Genomic DNA, 15,730 nt, shown 5'->3' with positions numbered 1-15,730 from the left:
CTGAAGTGGAAGAAATAGACGAAAAAACACGGAGAAATAGTTTTATAAGACAGATATTAATAATTATTCCTTTCACCACCAATTCAAATTAGTTGATTTTGCTATAAAAAGTGATAAAACTTAGGGTTCTTGACACGATTTTCCTCTATTTTTTCGTATTATAAAACTACTACAGCGGCGTTAGTGATCACTGAATATCCAGTAAACTGGTGCTCGTCCTATCCCTAATCATAAATAAAAAAACAGCGGTAATCTCTAATACGCCTAATGTATACCATAAATAATAAAAATACGTAATAATAATAAGTTACTGCATGTATTCTTATTTTGTAATTATTTTTATTTCAAAACAATAAAATAAAAGTGAGCAAGCGTTTGGCTGAAAGTTTTCTAACCTTTCTGTCTTGTCTAATAGTTGTCACTGTCATTTGTTTGGTAAACAATAACAAAATACCTTTGTAACCAGTTTGGCGAATAAAAATAAATAATGGCGCAGTCTATCAATGAATTTCGCGGTGATTCGTCACACCAATTTGTATACATGAAAGGAAACAATTTAACAATGTTTTATAAACAAACAGTTGTTTGCAGCCTATGTAGATACATTCTATGATCAAATTCCATGACATCATAAACAACTCTAATGTGAACTTCCTGAGTCTCCTATTACTTCGCGGGGGACATCCATGAAGTAAACACGTCTCGCGATGCATAGCTTTAAATTACTGGCGATATTTTCGTTAATATTGACTGAGTGCAATAGTTTGACACCTCAGTGCAGAAATGAAAGAGGAGAACCAGTTGATTGGTAAGTCATTTTTACTAATTTAATAAATATTTCATACACTTTTATTTATGTAAACAAAGAAGAAATCCTACAATATATGACTCACTTCAGTTATCAGCACATTAATTTATAACAAAGCTATTATTTAACTATATGATCTGAAATATTAGTTTCATATTTCAATCTCTAAAATTATCTAAAAGATATAGGTAAAAAAAATAACAATAAATACACTAGAATATTTCTTTAAAAGAAGTATCAATAATGCTTTGAATACACCATAATTTTGAAAATACCATCTTATACATTAAAGATATTAATATTAAATTTATACTTAATCAAATATGACACATATCAAGCAAAGTAATTGTTATTGCAAAATGTGTTTAGTAAGTTGTAATTTAGTTATTTGTGGAGCATTATAAATCATTTTATGTTGTTACTATAGGTTTTATGTGTATAAGTTGCCTCGGGAGAAGAATCACTTGAACCCGTTAGTGCGGAGAGGGGTAGCATATATGTACTTAACCCCATCTAAATTAAGAGGAGGATGGATTATGTCAGATCTAGCCATAAGCGACTCCCGGTCTATGGTTGGGAAGACTTTAATGCCTTTGTACCAAGTAAGACTAGTTTTAATAATGTATTTTTAAAGCTAACATTCAGAGTCATTTATCTTAAGACAGTTTAAGTAATAAACTGTCCCTTAGTGCACTAAGGAATGCCCTTAGTGAACATTACATGACTGCAAGTTACAATAGTAATTCAAATTTACAGTAATAATTTTTAGATTCAAGCATTGACTATCACGAAATTTCCTGTTTTTCCCACTGATTATTTTTATGTAAAATACATCTTTTATAAATCACTGATAACTACTATTAACTTTATAATTTGAAACTATATGTTTTAATATAAAATAGATTTGTCAGTTCCTTTTTCATATATAAAATAAACCTTTTTTTCATTTAAGTCAAAACATTTCAAATTTATTTTGTAAACTTGAAAGCGAATTGAGAGTTTCACAAAGTCCCGTGCTTGTGCTGTTAAGCCCAATTTTTATTTTCCATACATTTCAGGATAGGAATATAATATCTTTGGTGTATAATGACCAGCCTCCAGCCACGGAGCACCAGCCAGATATTCTACAGTCTGTTGCTGAGATGTATTCGAAAAGTAAAAGAGGTATGTATACTATTTAACACATTAAATACCATCAATTCATTTTCATATAAATAAACAATGTTTTAATTTGTAAAAATTGTAGTAGCATGCAATGTGTTAAAGTTTATTATTAGTTTGATTAACATGATAGGTGAAGTTATTATAATGCTGAACCAAAAAGAACGAAAAAATTGCATTTGGTGCAAAAAACCTCTACTGTAGGATACATGTTTAATCTTTAGCGCTATGAGTTAAAATCTTCCTAAAAATATAAATGCGAATGTTTGGATGGATGTATGGATGTTTGTTTGAAGGCATCTCCAGAACGGCTCAACGGATCCCAATGAAATTTGGCATAGATGTTGATCATAGTCTAGAAGAACACATAATATACACATAGCTACTTATTATGTTTTTTAATTCCACACGGACAGAGTCGCAGGCGACAACTAGTATACTTATAAAAATCAAATTATATCTTTCAAAGGTCAAATGAATCAAGCTGGTGTTAAGAAGTTCAAGAAATTCAAACTCGGCGATAAATACTACGATGATTATGATTTAGCTGAAATGTGTAAAATGCACTCAAAGTTCATGAAGTCACGTGTGGAAAGTGGACACACTAAGGGGGTGATATTAGGGGATAAGTTTACGGCTCTCTGGTTGGTCCATTCTGTGCCAAGGTTTCCGCCATTACCTGACAGTAAGTCATTTTATGTACCTACAATATGTCTGTCTATATTTGCCTTTTGCTAGTATACTTTTTGGTTGAATAAAAAAAAGTTGTATCAATTAAACTTGGCACAATCAAATTTATTCTAATTTCTAGCAGTAGAAAGTAATTAAAAGTTTTTAAAATATAAAAATATAAGTGATATATATATCTTCAAGTATAAGAGTACATACTGTGTCTAACTTCCTTACTTATAGAATAGGATAGGTTAATGTTAAAAATTAATCAAAATTATCATTTACAAATAAAAAAATAATTTTGAAAGAAAAATTATTATTAAAAAAAAAAATCTGTATTTAAAAATGATCAAATTTCAGAACTCGATAGACAGATTTTTCTCTTTTTAAAGTTATATTGTTTTCTTTCAGTTCATGGTCTCAATGTTTCTTCATATAATTATCCGACAACGGGGACAAAGTATGGACAATCATTTCTATGTGTTTCTGTTCAAACTTCAACATTAAATCAAATTGCAACCCAACTAAAATACAATGAACCCTTGATCGTGTATTACCATATGCCACCGGACTTCGATAGTGAACTTCCTAATTTAGTTGATGTTGTTCATAATAAAACTATAGACGCATCACCTTGGTAAGGAAAGCAAAGATTGTGTATATTATGTATATTCAAAACATTATTAAATAATTGATTCTTTGGATATCTGTTTTGAAATATAACTGAATTTATATTAATATTGAATGTTTGTTATATTTCTCTACCCCATGTTACGGTTTCCCTTTTATTATTTGTTTTTTTGAAATGTTATGGAAATAGACATATCTGTTTCAAGATATTTTTAATGACTGCTAAAAATATTAAACTATCAAGCATCGATAGCAAGAATATATGAGAATTTGAGCAGAATATTTTTTTTCTAATATAAATAAAAAATCTAAAAATAAATTAAAAACATAGACATTTACAACAAACATTTTTCAATTAATATTTGAGATAATTAATTGAAAAATAATATTTCCTGTTATTAACCGTACCCTGTCGATCCTTATCCCCTTATTACCCTTTCCTGAGGATTGCATTTACATTCTAACCTTCCAGGTACCATATAGAAAGTTTCGAAACTTTAGTGGGTCGTAAATTCTTGTCGTTTGCGAAGAGCGCGATGTTCAACGACGACCTGTACAGTGGGCTGGTGGCGGAGGTGCTGCAGTCTGACCTGCTCGTCGAGTCCTGGACCAACGGACCTGGAACCTTGGACTCTGAGTGCACGAGGAACTTTCAGTAAGTACTCTAAAAAGTAGATAAAAAAAAATGTGTGAAGACAAATAAAGTTCTGGGCCAGCGTGCTTAAATAAAGACCAATTTAGGTCCCATTTTTGATTTGTGGTTATTTAACGTTTCCGAATGAAACATATAATACAAAAAATTATGAAGCAGTCAAACTTTCAGGAGTTGTGATGTAAAGCAGAACATTTGCAGATACAACTGTTTACGTGGGACTATTTGTTTTGTGTATATTGTGTAGGGTGCGTAATATCGAGCGATTGAAGTTTCCGATCGCGAAGATGTCGTTCACGTCGCACAACGACCACTCCAAGTGGGCGGTGGCGGTCGCGCACAAGATGCACAACAGCCAGGACACCAAGGTCGCCGACTACTGGGTCTGCGTCGGCGACATCAACAGAGCGGTATGTCTCATCTCATTGTCAACTTTCAGGTTCACTACCTCCTCCTTTTCAGGTTGACTATCTCCTCCTACACTTATATTCCTATGACTACTTTTATAGAAAAAGGTAATGAACAATTATGGTACCTTTGATATTTCGATGGGTCCAATTTATAAATGCCAAAGTAACAAATTGATTATTTTTACTTTGTTATGTAAAAAGCTACCTCTTAGTTTAGTTAACAACATACACTAAACGTAATACACATTAATAGATGTAAAATTGTTTGCTGAAGTAAAAGGGCCTATGCGGCTTATTTTCCTATAAGGTTGAGACATTGAGAGCCTCTCCTGAAAAATTTTCAATTTACACATTGACAATTTATAAATTAATCCTATCGACATCTACTGGAAATATAGCTAGTAATGGATATATGTCCATTTTATAAACAGAGGTGAAAAAATAGGTGCAAAATCAAAACCTCTTCATATTAGAAAAAACTATAATAAAAAAAAAAATGTAGACAGAGAATTATATTTTAGTAAAGAAATCTTTGTGTAAACTTGTCACTTCAAATGTGCGTATATCAGAGTACGCGGACTATTATAGTGATGTGGTTACAGTTGCCCCAGGAGTCGCGGGGCGGGGGCACAGTTTGCACGTCGGGGCCAATTTTGTGGGGCAACTTCGCGCACCTCATCGAGTCCGTGCAGACGTGCAACTAACAACTAGTGCGGATAAACTAAGGACTAATCGTACCAACCTCTCTCTAAGTCTCAGTGTAAATATCTATTGTGCCACTCTATTAAGGCGAGGGTTTTCTATTTTGTACCTATTTTATATGTCCATTACTTTATATAACCTTTTAATTTTACCCTTTTGGGTTGCATATCGTTTGTTGAAATAAAAAAACTCGCCTTAAAAGTTTAATATTCTAGTATTAGTACAATACATTACGATATAGTTAGCACGGATAAGTGCCATTGTGTATTTTCTTATTAAATGTATTTCTTAATTATAACTAGCCTTTTCCTTGTATTTGTATAATTTGTAAACTGTTTTATGTATATAACGTTTTTTTTTATTTATTATTTTATGTAATATAAGGAATGTTTTGAAAGAGCGATGTATTTTTTAACAGTTGTTTTCAGATGTCTCTCATACAAAATACAATTTAAGATTTGAAGATTTTGTTTTTATTTCAGTTAAGTGTCGCTCGTTGTTTTTGTTCTGACAAAGTGTTGTTCGTGTATAAATTAACACGTTCACAATGTGTTTCCATTGCTGAAACATCTGAACAGAACATTGTTATCTCTATAAATAAAAAAAATTACAGGAACGACAATATGTTTTACGCAGGTGTTTCGTCATACTCACTCTGTGTTTTATGTAAGCATAAATTTATGAGATTTTATGTAACATCGTAAAAAAAACCATATAAATAACCAGTGGTCATGTCGCCGTTGACTTCAGTAGTTGCTTACTTTGCTTATTGTCAACAATGTATTTTATTTTTTTAACGTTTATCACCATCGTAAATGGACATTCCGTACCTTTGGATCGTGTTAGAGGTTGGAATTATTTGAATCTTCACTGCAGAGATAACGAAAATAGACCTGTTGGATGGTAATAATTGTTGCATTTTTTGGCTACGTTATTGACAGCTTTTTTACTTTTTATATTCGAAGGTAGCATGGCCCGATGTTGAGTGATCGTAACTTAGTATACAAAATATTTAAAAACAATTAAATTGGAGTGTCTGAATGAAAAGTCCGCGTTTGTTCCGGGTAATCTCCGAATCGGCTGGATCAATTCTGACGGGACTTTTACTGAAGGGTGGCTCAAGTATACAGGAGTAACTTAGGCTATTACCAACTTCGCTGACGAAGTCGTGGGCGACAGCTTATAAATAAAGTGTTGGCATTGAATGTGTTAAAGACTGCCCTTCTAAAGAAAAGGAGGGCAGAGCTTAAGGTTTTTAGTTATTAATTAAAGTATATTTAATAGTAACTCCTTATTTAACACTTTCTGTGGCATCGATTCGCCTTATGAGGTTACTATTAAAGTGTTTGTAACAAAGTACTCAAAATCCGAGTGGTATTAAACGTGTTAAGATTGTGTAGAATGTTTTGTACACAGGTGGTACATTTACAAGCCTCCTAGTGACATTGCGCCATACTTAGAATTAGGACGTAACTTTACTTATATCACTTCAAGAAACGCTGGCAGATGGCAACCTTCTAGCAAATACATTACTGCCAATTCTATGTTGCAGCACACGTTGTCTCCTATTTATAGGGTAAGGATAATTTTTTATACTTTAATTGTGGCCCACACCGAGAAATTTTAGTTTAATTTTTATTAAAAACTGCAAATAATAAGCTAGCAGTTGATTTAATTGCTTTAATTCATCGATCATAGACTATTAAAAAAAAGATGATTATGTAAAGGAAACGAGAAAAGTTTTCAACAGACAAAAGACGAGTAATTATATCCTATGAGGTGACGTTGGTTTCAGCCGACGTACACAGATTACCTAGCGGTGGCAGTTTACGAGCCGCGCTCGACATCGGAGGCCCGCGGCGTGCTGTTGGCTGACGAGGTCGGCGGTGTTTGGATAGGGCATACCGTACCCGGCTTGATCCACATGCGCGGTTAGATATACATCATAACACCTTGATACCACTACTCATAATGAACAATTACTGACTGGCTGTACCTTATAACTCTCCAGGGAAGAATAAAACTAGAATAATACCTCACTCATCAAAATCAGTCCAGCAGGTTTGACTACAGAAAGTGTGACTATAGAACAGACAAGTCAGTAACAAGAGTATTCTTAGGCTGGTGTGATAAATTAAGCTTACTACTAACTTACAAACTTTAAAAACATAGTACATACAGCATTTCATAATGCATCTGTACAGATGATCGTCCGACGTTCCCGGACAGTGAGAGAGCAAATGGACATCTATTAATGTGTCTGTCTATCGATCTATTAGCTATAAATGAGATCGCATCAGCATTACAAGTCGCTGCACCCATGTTCAGTTATGTCAAAGTACCAAAAAGAATGCGAGAATTATTGCCCTCATGGGATTTTCGGCATGATACGAACTCAAAAAAGTAAGTAATTTAAGTTTTATGTTGCTTATTATGGAAAAGAACTATCAAAAAAGTTATAGCGGGTTTTCTACTTATGAAACGTCCCGTAATTTGATAAAAACGTTATTATGCCATAATTAAACCGTAAATACGATACTAAAATAATATTATTTTGTAGAAAACAAACGAAAAAAGTTAATTTTTTGACAAATTCTGAACATTTGACCGTGGAAATGTTAGCGCGACCTCCTGCTAATGAAGGTTCTTTGTACGAGGAGTTTGCAGCCTCCAAGGAGCTAGTGTTGGACGTGTATAGTCCTACGGATGGAGAATATCTCTCTTCTGTGTGCGCAAAAAACTTTAGGTTAGTATACATCAGCTGGCAGCTAATAGGTAATATTGAATAACACAGTTACTTAACTTTAATTGCAGCGTACGTAACATAGAGACAATATCATTAAAGCTGAAGGAATCAGTTCAGTACGTGAGCAATCTGAGTGACCGCACGCGGTTCGCGGTCAGCACCGCCGCCTCCTGGCAGAAGATGAAGTCATTACCGCCGCAGTACTGGACCTGTGTCAGTAATCTAGATAAAGAGGATACGACAGGAAAGGGTGGACTTATTACCTGCGTCGATGATTATTCCATCTGGTTGACGTTTGATAATTTTAAAGTTAAAGAACCAGAATGTTAATAGAAGTGTCAACTATTAGTACCCTTAAGTTGGCACGTAAGGCACAAGAGTTCATTCCTTCCTCACGTGCCAAGTTAAATTCTATTATTCTATTCCTAGTATTTAAAAAAATAATTTAACATTTGCCAGTTGTAAAAAGTTTCAAAAAAGATAAAAAAATTATTGTATAAAGTTTCTTTACCATAAAATAAAATTATATACAAAACATCGTTTTAAATATTGTTGCTTTTAAATCTCTCAAAATTTGAAGAATAGCAGTTATTGAAAATAAATAAATTGTGTAAAGGAAAAAAACAACCATTTTAAAAGATACATTTTAATGTACAACACAAAAATTATTTACATATCATTGTGACATCTTTAATATAAACCCACATTCAGCGAACCTCCCACTTTCCACTAAGTCTACTTAAGTCATGATTCCTTCGGGTCTCTAGTTAAAATCGAGTTAAAACCCATTTATCATAAAATTAGCACAGAGTGCCTCTATTTGCTATCATCTACAAAAAACAGCAAATATGGTCTCGTTGTTAAATGACAAAATGTCCATCATTCTTAAAAAATGATCGTATAGAAAGGTACTATCAAATTTGTTAAATTCTTATTAAAGCAATTTCTATCGTATAAATACTTTTTTAACGTTTAAATTAGTAATTTGTTAGTACCTTTTGTTATTTGGCACAATACCTCCACTGCCCTGTGCCCTCGTCTAACAAGGTATCAGTGGGTCGAAAATAATATAGAAAAAAAAAATGAAGCATTAAAATGAGCATGGATTATATAAAACAAAAATAAAAATGAGTATATATGAATTCAGGTTTGCCTAAAAAATCTGCTTTTATGCAACGCCTGGATTTAAATATTAGCAATATATGTAAATATATATTTCTTTGGAAACTGTATCAAGTTCATTTAATTTGTAATACTAATTATGGTTACTTCATATTAACTTATTGTCCGATAAAATAGTGTTTGGATTATATAATTTAGTGCGTATTGTGTGATTGAATATGTGTTAAAATTAGGTAAATACGTTTTTGTTTACAAGAAAAACTGTTCCGTCAAAAAAAGAGTAAAACGGGCGCAGCTCCGATTTTTTTTATTTCCAATGTTTTCTTCATTACTTTTATATAACAACAAAATATTAACAAGTTAGCTTTTTCTGGGAATCTTAACTCATCTTTCATCATCATCATTATCAAGATCAGCCTTTGTCTGCTGGACTGGTGTTCAATACAGACTCATGTTTGATTTGTTAAATTTATAGTTCAACAAATTAGTTAAAGGTAACTTTGACTTAAATTGAAGACTATTTAAATTCATAGTCGGATAGCTACATAAAAAATCCGTAATTTCGTTATAATTACTGAGTATTCAAAATCGATGAAAACTAAAGTTATTTTATATGTGCTTCAATCCTTCAATTCAAACATTTAACATCAGTAAACTTTTAGAATCAAACAATCATGATTCAATGCAGTTTTAAAAACTTCTTTGAAGCGAATTCGTAAACAAAGCCACGCCCTATTAATTAGTTCAGTGTCCGACCCTCAAGGAAGGCATCCTTGTGAACCAGGAGTCGTGTTTGACTTTCAAGTAGTAGGAGTCTTTTGGTGCGGGCGTAGTGAGTGCGTCCTCCAGCAGCCTGAGCGCGGCGGCCGGCAGCACCTTGGCGCTGTACTCCGCCGCCTCGCCCGGCATCGTCACCGCACAGCTCGCGCTCGCACCGCTTATGTCGGAGCTCGGACTTTCTGGTCGGCTACAATTGAACCATAATACGATCTCAGTGAACATTTAATTCATATAAAAAAGGCTTAATGAAGGAAACGCCAACTGATGTGACGTGTTTCATCTATCAAATGCAACAACCAACCCAAAACGCTTAGTAGATGCGCATCGCAACTTTTATGATAGTTTGCTAACCTTGCCGGCTGGCTGGGCGCGCTGAGCTGCGCGGGCGGCGCGTACACGTCGAGTGCGGAGAGGTCCGGCGCGTGCAGCAGCACCACGCGCACGCCGCGCGGCCGCAGCGCACCCCGCAGAGCGCGCGCCGCACCCCACGTGCCCCAGCGCGCCGCCGCGCACACCGCGCCCGCCTCGCACGCCTCCAGCACGCCCTGCGTCTGCCCCACCCCTGCACCCGCCCCCTGTGACACGTTCTCACACGCCGTGTCCGATGTCAAACCTACAATTAACAAAATTACGTGTTGAAGTTAAAAATATACACAAACAAAGCAGAACCAATACAGAGTATGTTAGAGTACTTTTATAATACAATGACAATTTTTTACATTATACTCGTATTACTCCATTGCATATATTGGTAACATTTTGGTAGAAACTTCCATTGATGCGAATAGAACATACTCGATTGGAAGGTCTTCCTCGGTTACACGCATTTGTAGTGGATTAAGTCCGTTTGAAATTATTATGTACTTAGTATGCGGCGAGTGTCAGTAGCTCCATATTCTAAATCTAAATATGTACATATAAATAGACAAACCGATGTAAAAGAGTCTTCCCGCGTGCGGATGGTCGGCGGCGGCGGCGGCGAGCAAAGGCGCGAAGGAGCGCGCGACGCGCAGCGCGCCCAGCACATTACCGCGCAGCGCCGCCTCCCAGCGCGCCGCGCCGCGTCCGCCACACCCCGCCGTGTTGATCACCGCCCACACGCCTGCACAACAACAACATAACACTACCGTAACACAAAGAATGGCCTTAATACGCTGACACCTACCCATGTTGAACAACGGACCCGCAATACCATCCTAAACGTATGTAATCTCAATAGGGGCAGAGGCATGAGTAGCAGCAACTGGTATATACCGCGACGACCTCAGAGAATTGAGTTCTTTTAATCTTATTTCTTACTAATGTTATAAATGCGAAATTTTAACGAAGAAAGAAAGATGGATGGATGTTTGTTTGAAGGCGTAACGGTTCAACGGATCTTGATGAAATTTGGCACAGATGTGGATTATAGTCTGGAAGAACACATAGGCTACTCATTAAGTTTTTTTTTAAATTCCGCCCGGACGGAGTCGCGGGCTATAGTTAGTCTTCGATATGTGACTAAGTTTTAATTTAGTCGCCATCTATGGTCAATGTGATTATTTATAAGGTGTTAGGATAAGTACAAGTTAGCACAATAGATGGCGTTATGTTCAACAACTTTAACATTTACAACTTTAGTGACTAATGGTTTTAAAAGAAAAAAATAATTACATTAAAAAATGTACAAATAATAGACTAAAATCAAATAATCCTCAAAATTTCAATTCAAAACTAGGAATGAGCTGGTATTTTGTTCAGTATATTGTTGAGCACTGCTGGTGTAGTGGTATCATGCAAGATTCCCATTCTTGCGACCCGGGTTCGATTCCCGGGCAGTGCATTCCTTTTTGATGCTGGTTGTAAGAAACTAGGCTTTCGGCGAGTTATCAAGAAATTTGAAGTCATTGATGAAAGATTTTAAACACTGAACGAGTTTTTATTTATTTGTTAAATAATAGTGATACATACAAACGTATAAAACTTTGTCCCCTAAAACCATGTAGAATTTATTTAACTACGGGATCTAGTGTACTGTTCTGTTCACATACCATGTTCCCCAGCTGGTAGATGCTGCGCGATGGCCCTCGCAGACTCTTCAAGTAGGTCCTCGCGAGCTACATCCAGTTCGAGGGTGGCGAGGCGGGGAGGTTGCTCGTCCTCGGGTGTGGCAGCTACGTGTGCCTGCAGCCAGGACTCAGCCAAGCGCGCGCCCAGCCCGCCGCTACGGCAGCCAGCGATCACACGCCACCCTCGATCGCTTAGATATGTTGCTATCTGGAACATAAGGATGTTTTTTATTAAATAAGTACTCACCTTTACGTAGTAAAAGATATAGTAACGTCTTCAACAAAGTCATGAAAATTCAGCAGATTTAAACGAAACTGTGAAAGATTTTCGTTCTAAAATTAAGTTTCTGTATTAGATTAGGTACAAAATTTATTTTACGTATGAATTATTTTTGTTATTATCGCTTGATGAATTAAACAATTTTGTATGCAAATAACAAGGTCGTCTCCTACATTATTCAAATAATTATCACTATTCTATTGTTTCAAAATCGCATACCTATAAAATATTAAATATAATATTTACTGCTTTAGTTTAGACTTATTCAACATTAAGAAATTTATATAAATTTTATAGGATTTGTTATTTATTCATCAATCGATAACCCATATAAAGTTATATGCAAACAAAGTAAAATAATCAACGAGCAATATACATATAATACATATATAAATACAATACGAACGTTGTTCACACAAAATTATACAATGACACTTGGTAAGTTGCGTGCAAAGCTAAGGGCTTTGCGTTTGACAGTTAATCAACTTTCAACCCACGGGCATTAGATTTGCAACAGACATGACCTAAGAAATATGCCTTGCATTGTGCTTCTTATCTTTTAATACAATATTGCGACAGACAACACAAAGGCGTTCGCTGATTTTAGTCGAAGAGCATTGGAGTGTGTGTCTACCTATGCGATAATCTATCGTTTAAGTCCTTGTTTAACTCTATTGAACATAACTTATATTGAAATATAAACAACCAATAAGTAACTCTGCTCATTATGGAGTATCTAAGTCACTTTTTCTACTAGTGCCACTAGCTGCGTGACCTGACCTGGCTACAAGTAACTTTCTTTTCTATACCACCATTCCTCTGTGTACCATTTATACTGTTGCGTTATCAATTAATGCGAGATGTGTTCGGGATTCTGGACAAACCTAGAAATACGATTACGAGCTCTTTGTATATCATAGAATAAGTCACTTCACCAAATATCCTTTGAGCTAAGCATACTAGAAATAATTTATATAAGACAGAAGACACAGTACCTGCAAGCCTAGAGCAGTATCGACGGAGGTGACGAGTACGGTCTTTGCACCATCTGTCGGCAGCACCTCTGCAACGCGTACTTTGCGCAGTAGGTACAACAGCAGCGCGCCTACGATGCAGCACAGCGCCGCTAACTGCAGCCCCAGGGATAACCACGTCAGAGGGTCCATGTTTCACTGCGCGAACATTTTGTCTCTGCAATACAATCGTCAAAGATAAGCAAAGATCGTGCTTGCAAAATAACATGAGATATATCCTCGAAATTATTATTTTAACACCTTAATTGATTCTGAAGTCATTGCGAACGTTATTCAAAATAAAAATATCACAAAGTAAGCTCTAGGGCCGTCAGAGGTATAAGTAATGTTTATGAGGCAATTTTTGCTTAAAAGTACACCCATTGTCTTATCTTGACCGATTTTTAAAAAAGTTGGCATTTTGTTCTTAAACTATTAGTCGCCCGGGTTTTCTTCAGCGCAGAATTAAAAAGAAGGAAAAAAGCAGCGCGTGCATCACATCTTTGTGTCAAAGCCCCATCAAAATCGGTACAGCCGTTCCGTAGATTACCCGAAACAAACGCGGTCTTGCGGACAGACATACAGAAAGACAAACATTTTTTAAATTGGTTTTTCATTATGAGCAACACAAATACATCGCGTGTACGCAGTATGATTTTTTTTTCTTGATATTGCAAACATATACTCCAATTTTATTAATATGTATAGATTGGATTTGATTTTCAAACCTTGGATTTTCTTGGATAGTATGTTTCCGAAAAAAAGTGTATGATGACTATGTTATGTCAATTAAGTCAATAATATGGGAGTTATATCTGCGTGTCTTTAGTAGCATGTCCACTACGGATGCGGTTCAATATGAAACAGTTCAATAGCGGCAGTCTTGTTATTGTTTGAACATTGGTTCCGGCGATCTATCCCACACTGTGAAACGCTTGTAAGCCATATGGACATATACAGAGTTGGACTAGGATTATAACATACGAATAAATTTTGTGAGAAAAAACCAACACGACTTAGACGTCTTTTCCATTAAATATATATATTGCTTGGTTAAAAAAAATACTTACTCTCCAAGATTAAATTGTTTAGTAATCCTAAAAGCCGGTAATACAAATGCAGTTTTTCAGTTCAGTTTTTTTATTTATTAAATTTGTGATACTAAAAATGCTTATGTTTCCCACGTTTCATTTAAATCTCCACATTCAATTTTTTTTTCTTCATCTTCAAATACTTCTTGCCTTCCTGTATTTATTTATAATACTTAGTACATCCCTGTTTAAGATTTACCCATACAATTCTCAAGGGGCTTGAAACGTCTCTGTGAACGTTTAAACAGCTATTATTCTTTATTCGAACATTCTCGTGTAAATTGTTGTACAGAAATATTTCTCAGGTCTTTTGACGTTTTCAATTCAAGCAAATAAAGTTGTCATTACGAGAAATAAATGAAAACGGATAATATCAAAATAAGCTAACTTTTTACTTTATATAAGTCAGTTATAAAAGTGAAATCTGTTTTGGTTTTTAGACAATAATTTCTTCAAGGTTTTTACATAGCAATTGAAATACGTAATTTGTTACAATTACAATATTGTGCCATATTAAAAATAAACCAGCGACTACAGGTAAAATATCTATATAGTATCTTGTCTATTAATACTTAACCTTCAAGAACCATAAATGGGTAAGGGATCATATGCACATAATGCATTTAGGAATACAAGGAACAAAAGACGGGTATATTCCGGGAATCCCCGTGGGTCGTTATTGTCAGTGTTAGGGTTGCTAACAATTAATAAATGTAAACTCGAACACTAGCGTGGAAAGAAAAGAACGTCGACCCTTGATCCTTAGCGGATAACAATAAATGTCATATTGAATGACATGTTTGACCCTAAAACATCGTCGTAAATCCCTTAACCAAAAGATTCGAGTTGAACCCAATAAGGTGGCAACCCACTAGGTGTGACACACCCACCGACTACAGTACATCGGTACCTTCGTGTATTGATTGTTGAGAAATGTCGCATTGATTTTTCCCATAACATAACCTTGGCTTTTGTTAACAAGGGTCATCGTTTGCATAAGAATTGGAATAATATTTCATAAGTACTGACTTCAAAGAATTTTGTTTTCCTTACGTTAAGGAACCACTAAAGTCTGTATTTGCGTGGTGTTTATAGTTTTCGTATCGTGGGTTTTCACTGACGAGGCATACGTAAAAAACATTTTTTTATATTTTATGTTTTTCCAACGGAAAGCAGAGGCATAACAAACGAAAATATTTTTTGTTATAAGTTTTTCTGTAGTGGAAATTCACATTAAATTGAAATTTTGAGTTACTATTAAATGTTGAAAAGAATTTTGGAGTTAAAAAATTATATAGTATCAAATATCAACCAATACAGTACAAATTATTAACTTGTAGGTAAATTACGGGTTACTTTATCTTATCTACATATCCTATTATTTTTAAAGAATTTATATATGAACTATGTTTTCATATTACTCGTATAAGATTCGTATTTGACATAGTAATAAACTATTCTTGGCGAATTCGACTCATTCATTTTATGTTTTGGCAATGGCTGAGAAAGTGAAAACAAACGCAATCAAAGATAGAATAACTTGATTTCTGTCTTTTTCGGACCTAGTTAGATTTAAAAATAACTTGTAACTTAATAGAGGAAAATGTTATAATCT

The 15,730-nt window shown here is 34.9% G+C and overlaps 4 protein-coding genes and 1 non-coding gene across 5 annotated transcripts; 4 read left to right on the top strand and 1 right to left on the bottom strand.

Annotated features, from left to right (window-relative positions):
• The first annotated feature begins 440 nt into the window (after positions 1 to 440).
• On the top strand, positions 441 to 5,201 carry LOC106710810 (deoxyribonuclease-2-alpha). Its single transcript, XM_045680900.1, has 8 exons — positions 441 to 808; positions 1,236 to 1,410; positions 1,867 to 1,972; positions 2,439 to 2,654; positions 3,053 to 3,278; positions 3,744 to 3,926; positions 4,171 to 4,333; positions 4,936 to 5,201. Exons 1-8 carry the CDS (start codon positions 708 to 710, stop codon positions 5,035 to 5,037), a joined length of 1,272 nt encoding a protein of 423 aa, XP_045536856.1. The 5' UTR covers positions 441 to 707; the 3' UTR covers positions 5,038 to 5,201.
• Positions 5,202 to 5,777: 576 nt separating this feature from the next.
• Positions 5,778 to 6,971, top strand: LOC123721674 (deoxyribonuclease-2-alpha-like). Its single transcript, XM_045681086.1, has 3 exons — positions 5,778 to 5,938; positions 6,452 to 6,611; positions 6,831 to 6,971. The coding sequence occupies exons 1-3, from the start codon at positions 5,814 to 5,816 to the stop codon at positions 6,969 to 6,971; spliced, it is 426 nt and encodes a 141-aa protein (XP_045537042.1). The 5' UTR covers positions 5,778 to 5,813.
• Positions 6,972 to 7,611: 640 nt separating this feature from the next.
• LOC123721640 lies at positions 7,612 to 8,120 on the top strand. The gene is made up of 2 exons (XM_045680901.1): positions 7,612 to 7,781; positions 7,850 to 8,120. Exons 1-2 carry the CDS (start codon positions 7,651 to 7,653, stop codon positions 8,109 to 8,111), a joined length of 393 nt encoding a protein of 130 aa, XP_045536857.1. The 5' UTR covers positions 7,612 to 7,650; the 3' UTR covers positions 8,112 to 8,120.
• Positions 8,121 to 9,535: 1,415 nt separating this feature from the next.
• LOC106711353 lies at positions 9,536 to 13,202 on the bottom strand. The gene is made up of 5 exons (XM_014503660.2): positions 13,007 to 13,202; positions 11,714 to 11,939; positions 10,615 to 10,785; positions 10,035 to 10,296; positions 9,536 to 9,870 (listed from the first exon to the last, which is right to left on the bottom strand). Exons 1-5 carry the CDS (start codon positions 13,175 to 13,177, stop codon positions 9,648 to 9,650), a joined length of 1,053 nt encoding a protein of 350 aa, XP_014359146.1. The 5' UTR covers positions 13,178 to 13,202; the 3' UTR covers positions 9,536 to 9,647.
• On the top strand, positions 11,435 to 11,505 carry Trnag-ccc. The gene has a single exon. It is a non-coding gene; the product is annotated as a tRNA-Gly (tRNA).
• Positions 13,203 to 15,730: the final 2,528 nt, after the last annotated feature.

Source organism: Papilio machaon, chromosome 14 (genome assembly GCF_912999745.1).
Source record: "Papilio machaon chromosome 14, ilPapMach1.1, whole genome shotgun sequence".
NCBI lineage: Eukaryota > Metazoa > Arthropoda > Insecta > Lepidoptera > Papilionidae > Papilio > Papilio machaon.
The sequence above is the reverse complement of the archived record's forward strand: the minus strand, read 5'-3'. Positions and strand labels throughout refer to the sequence as shown.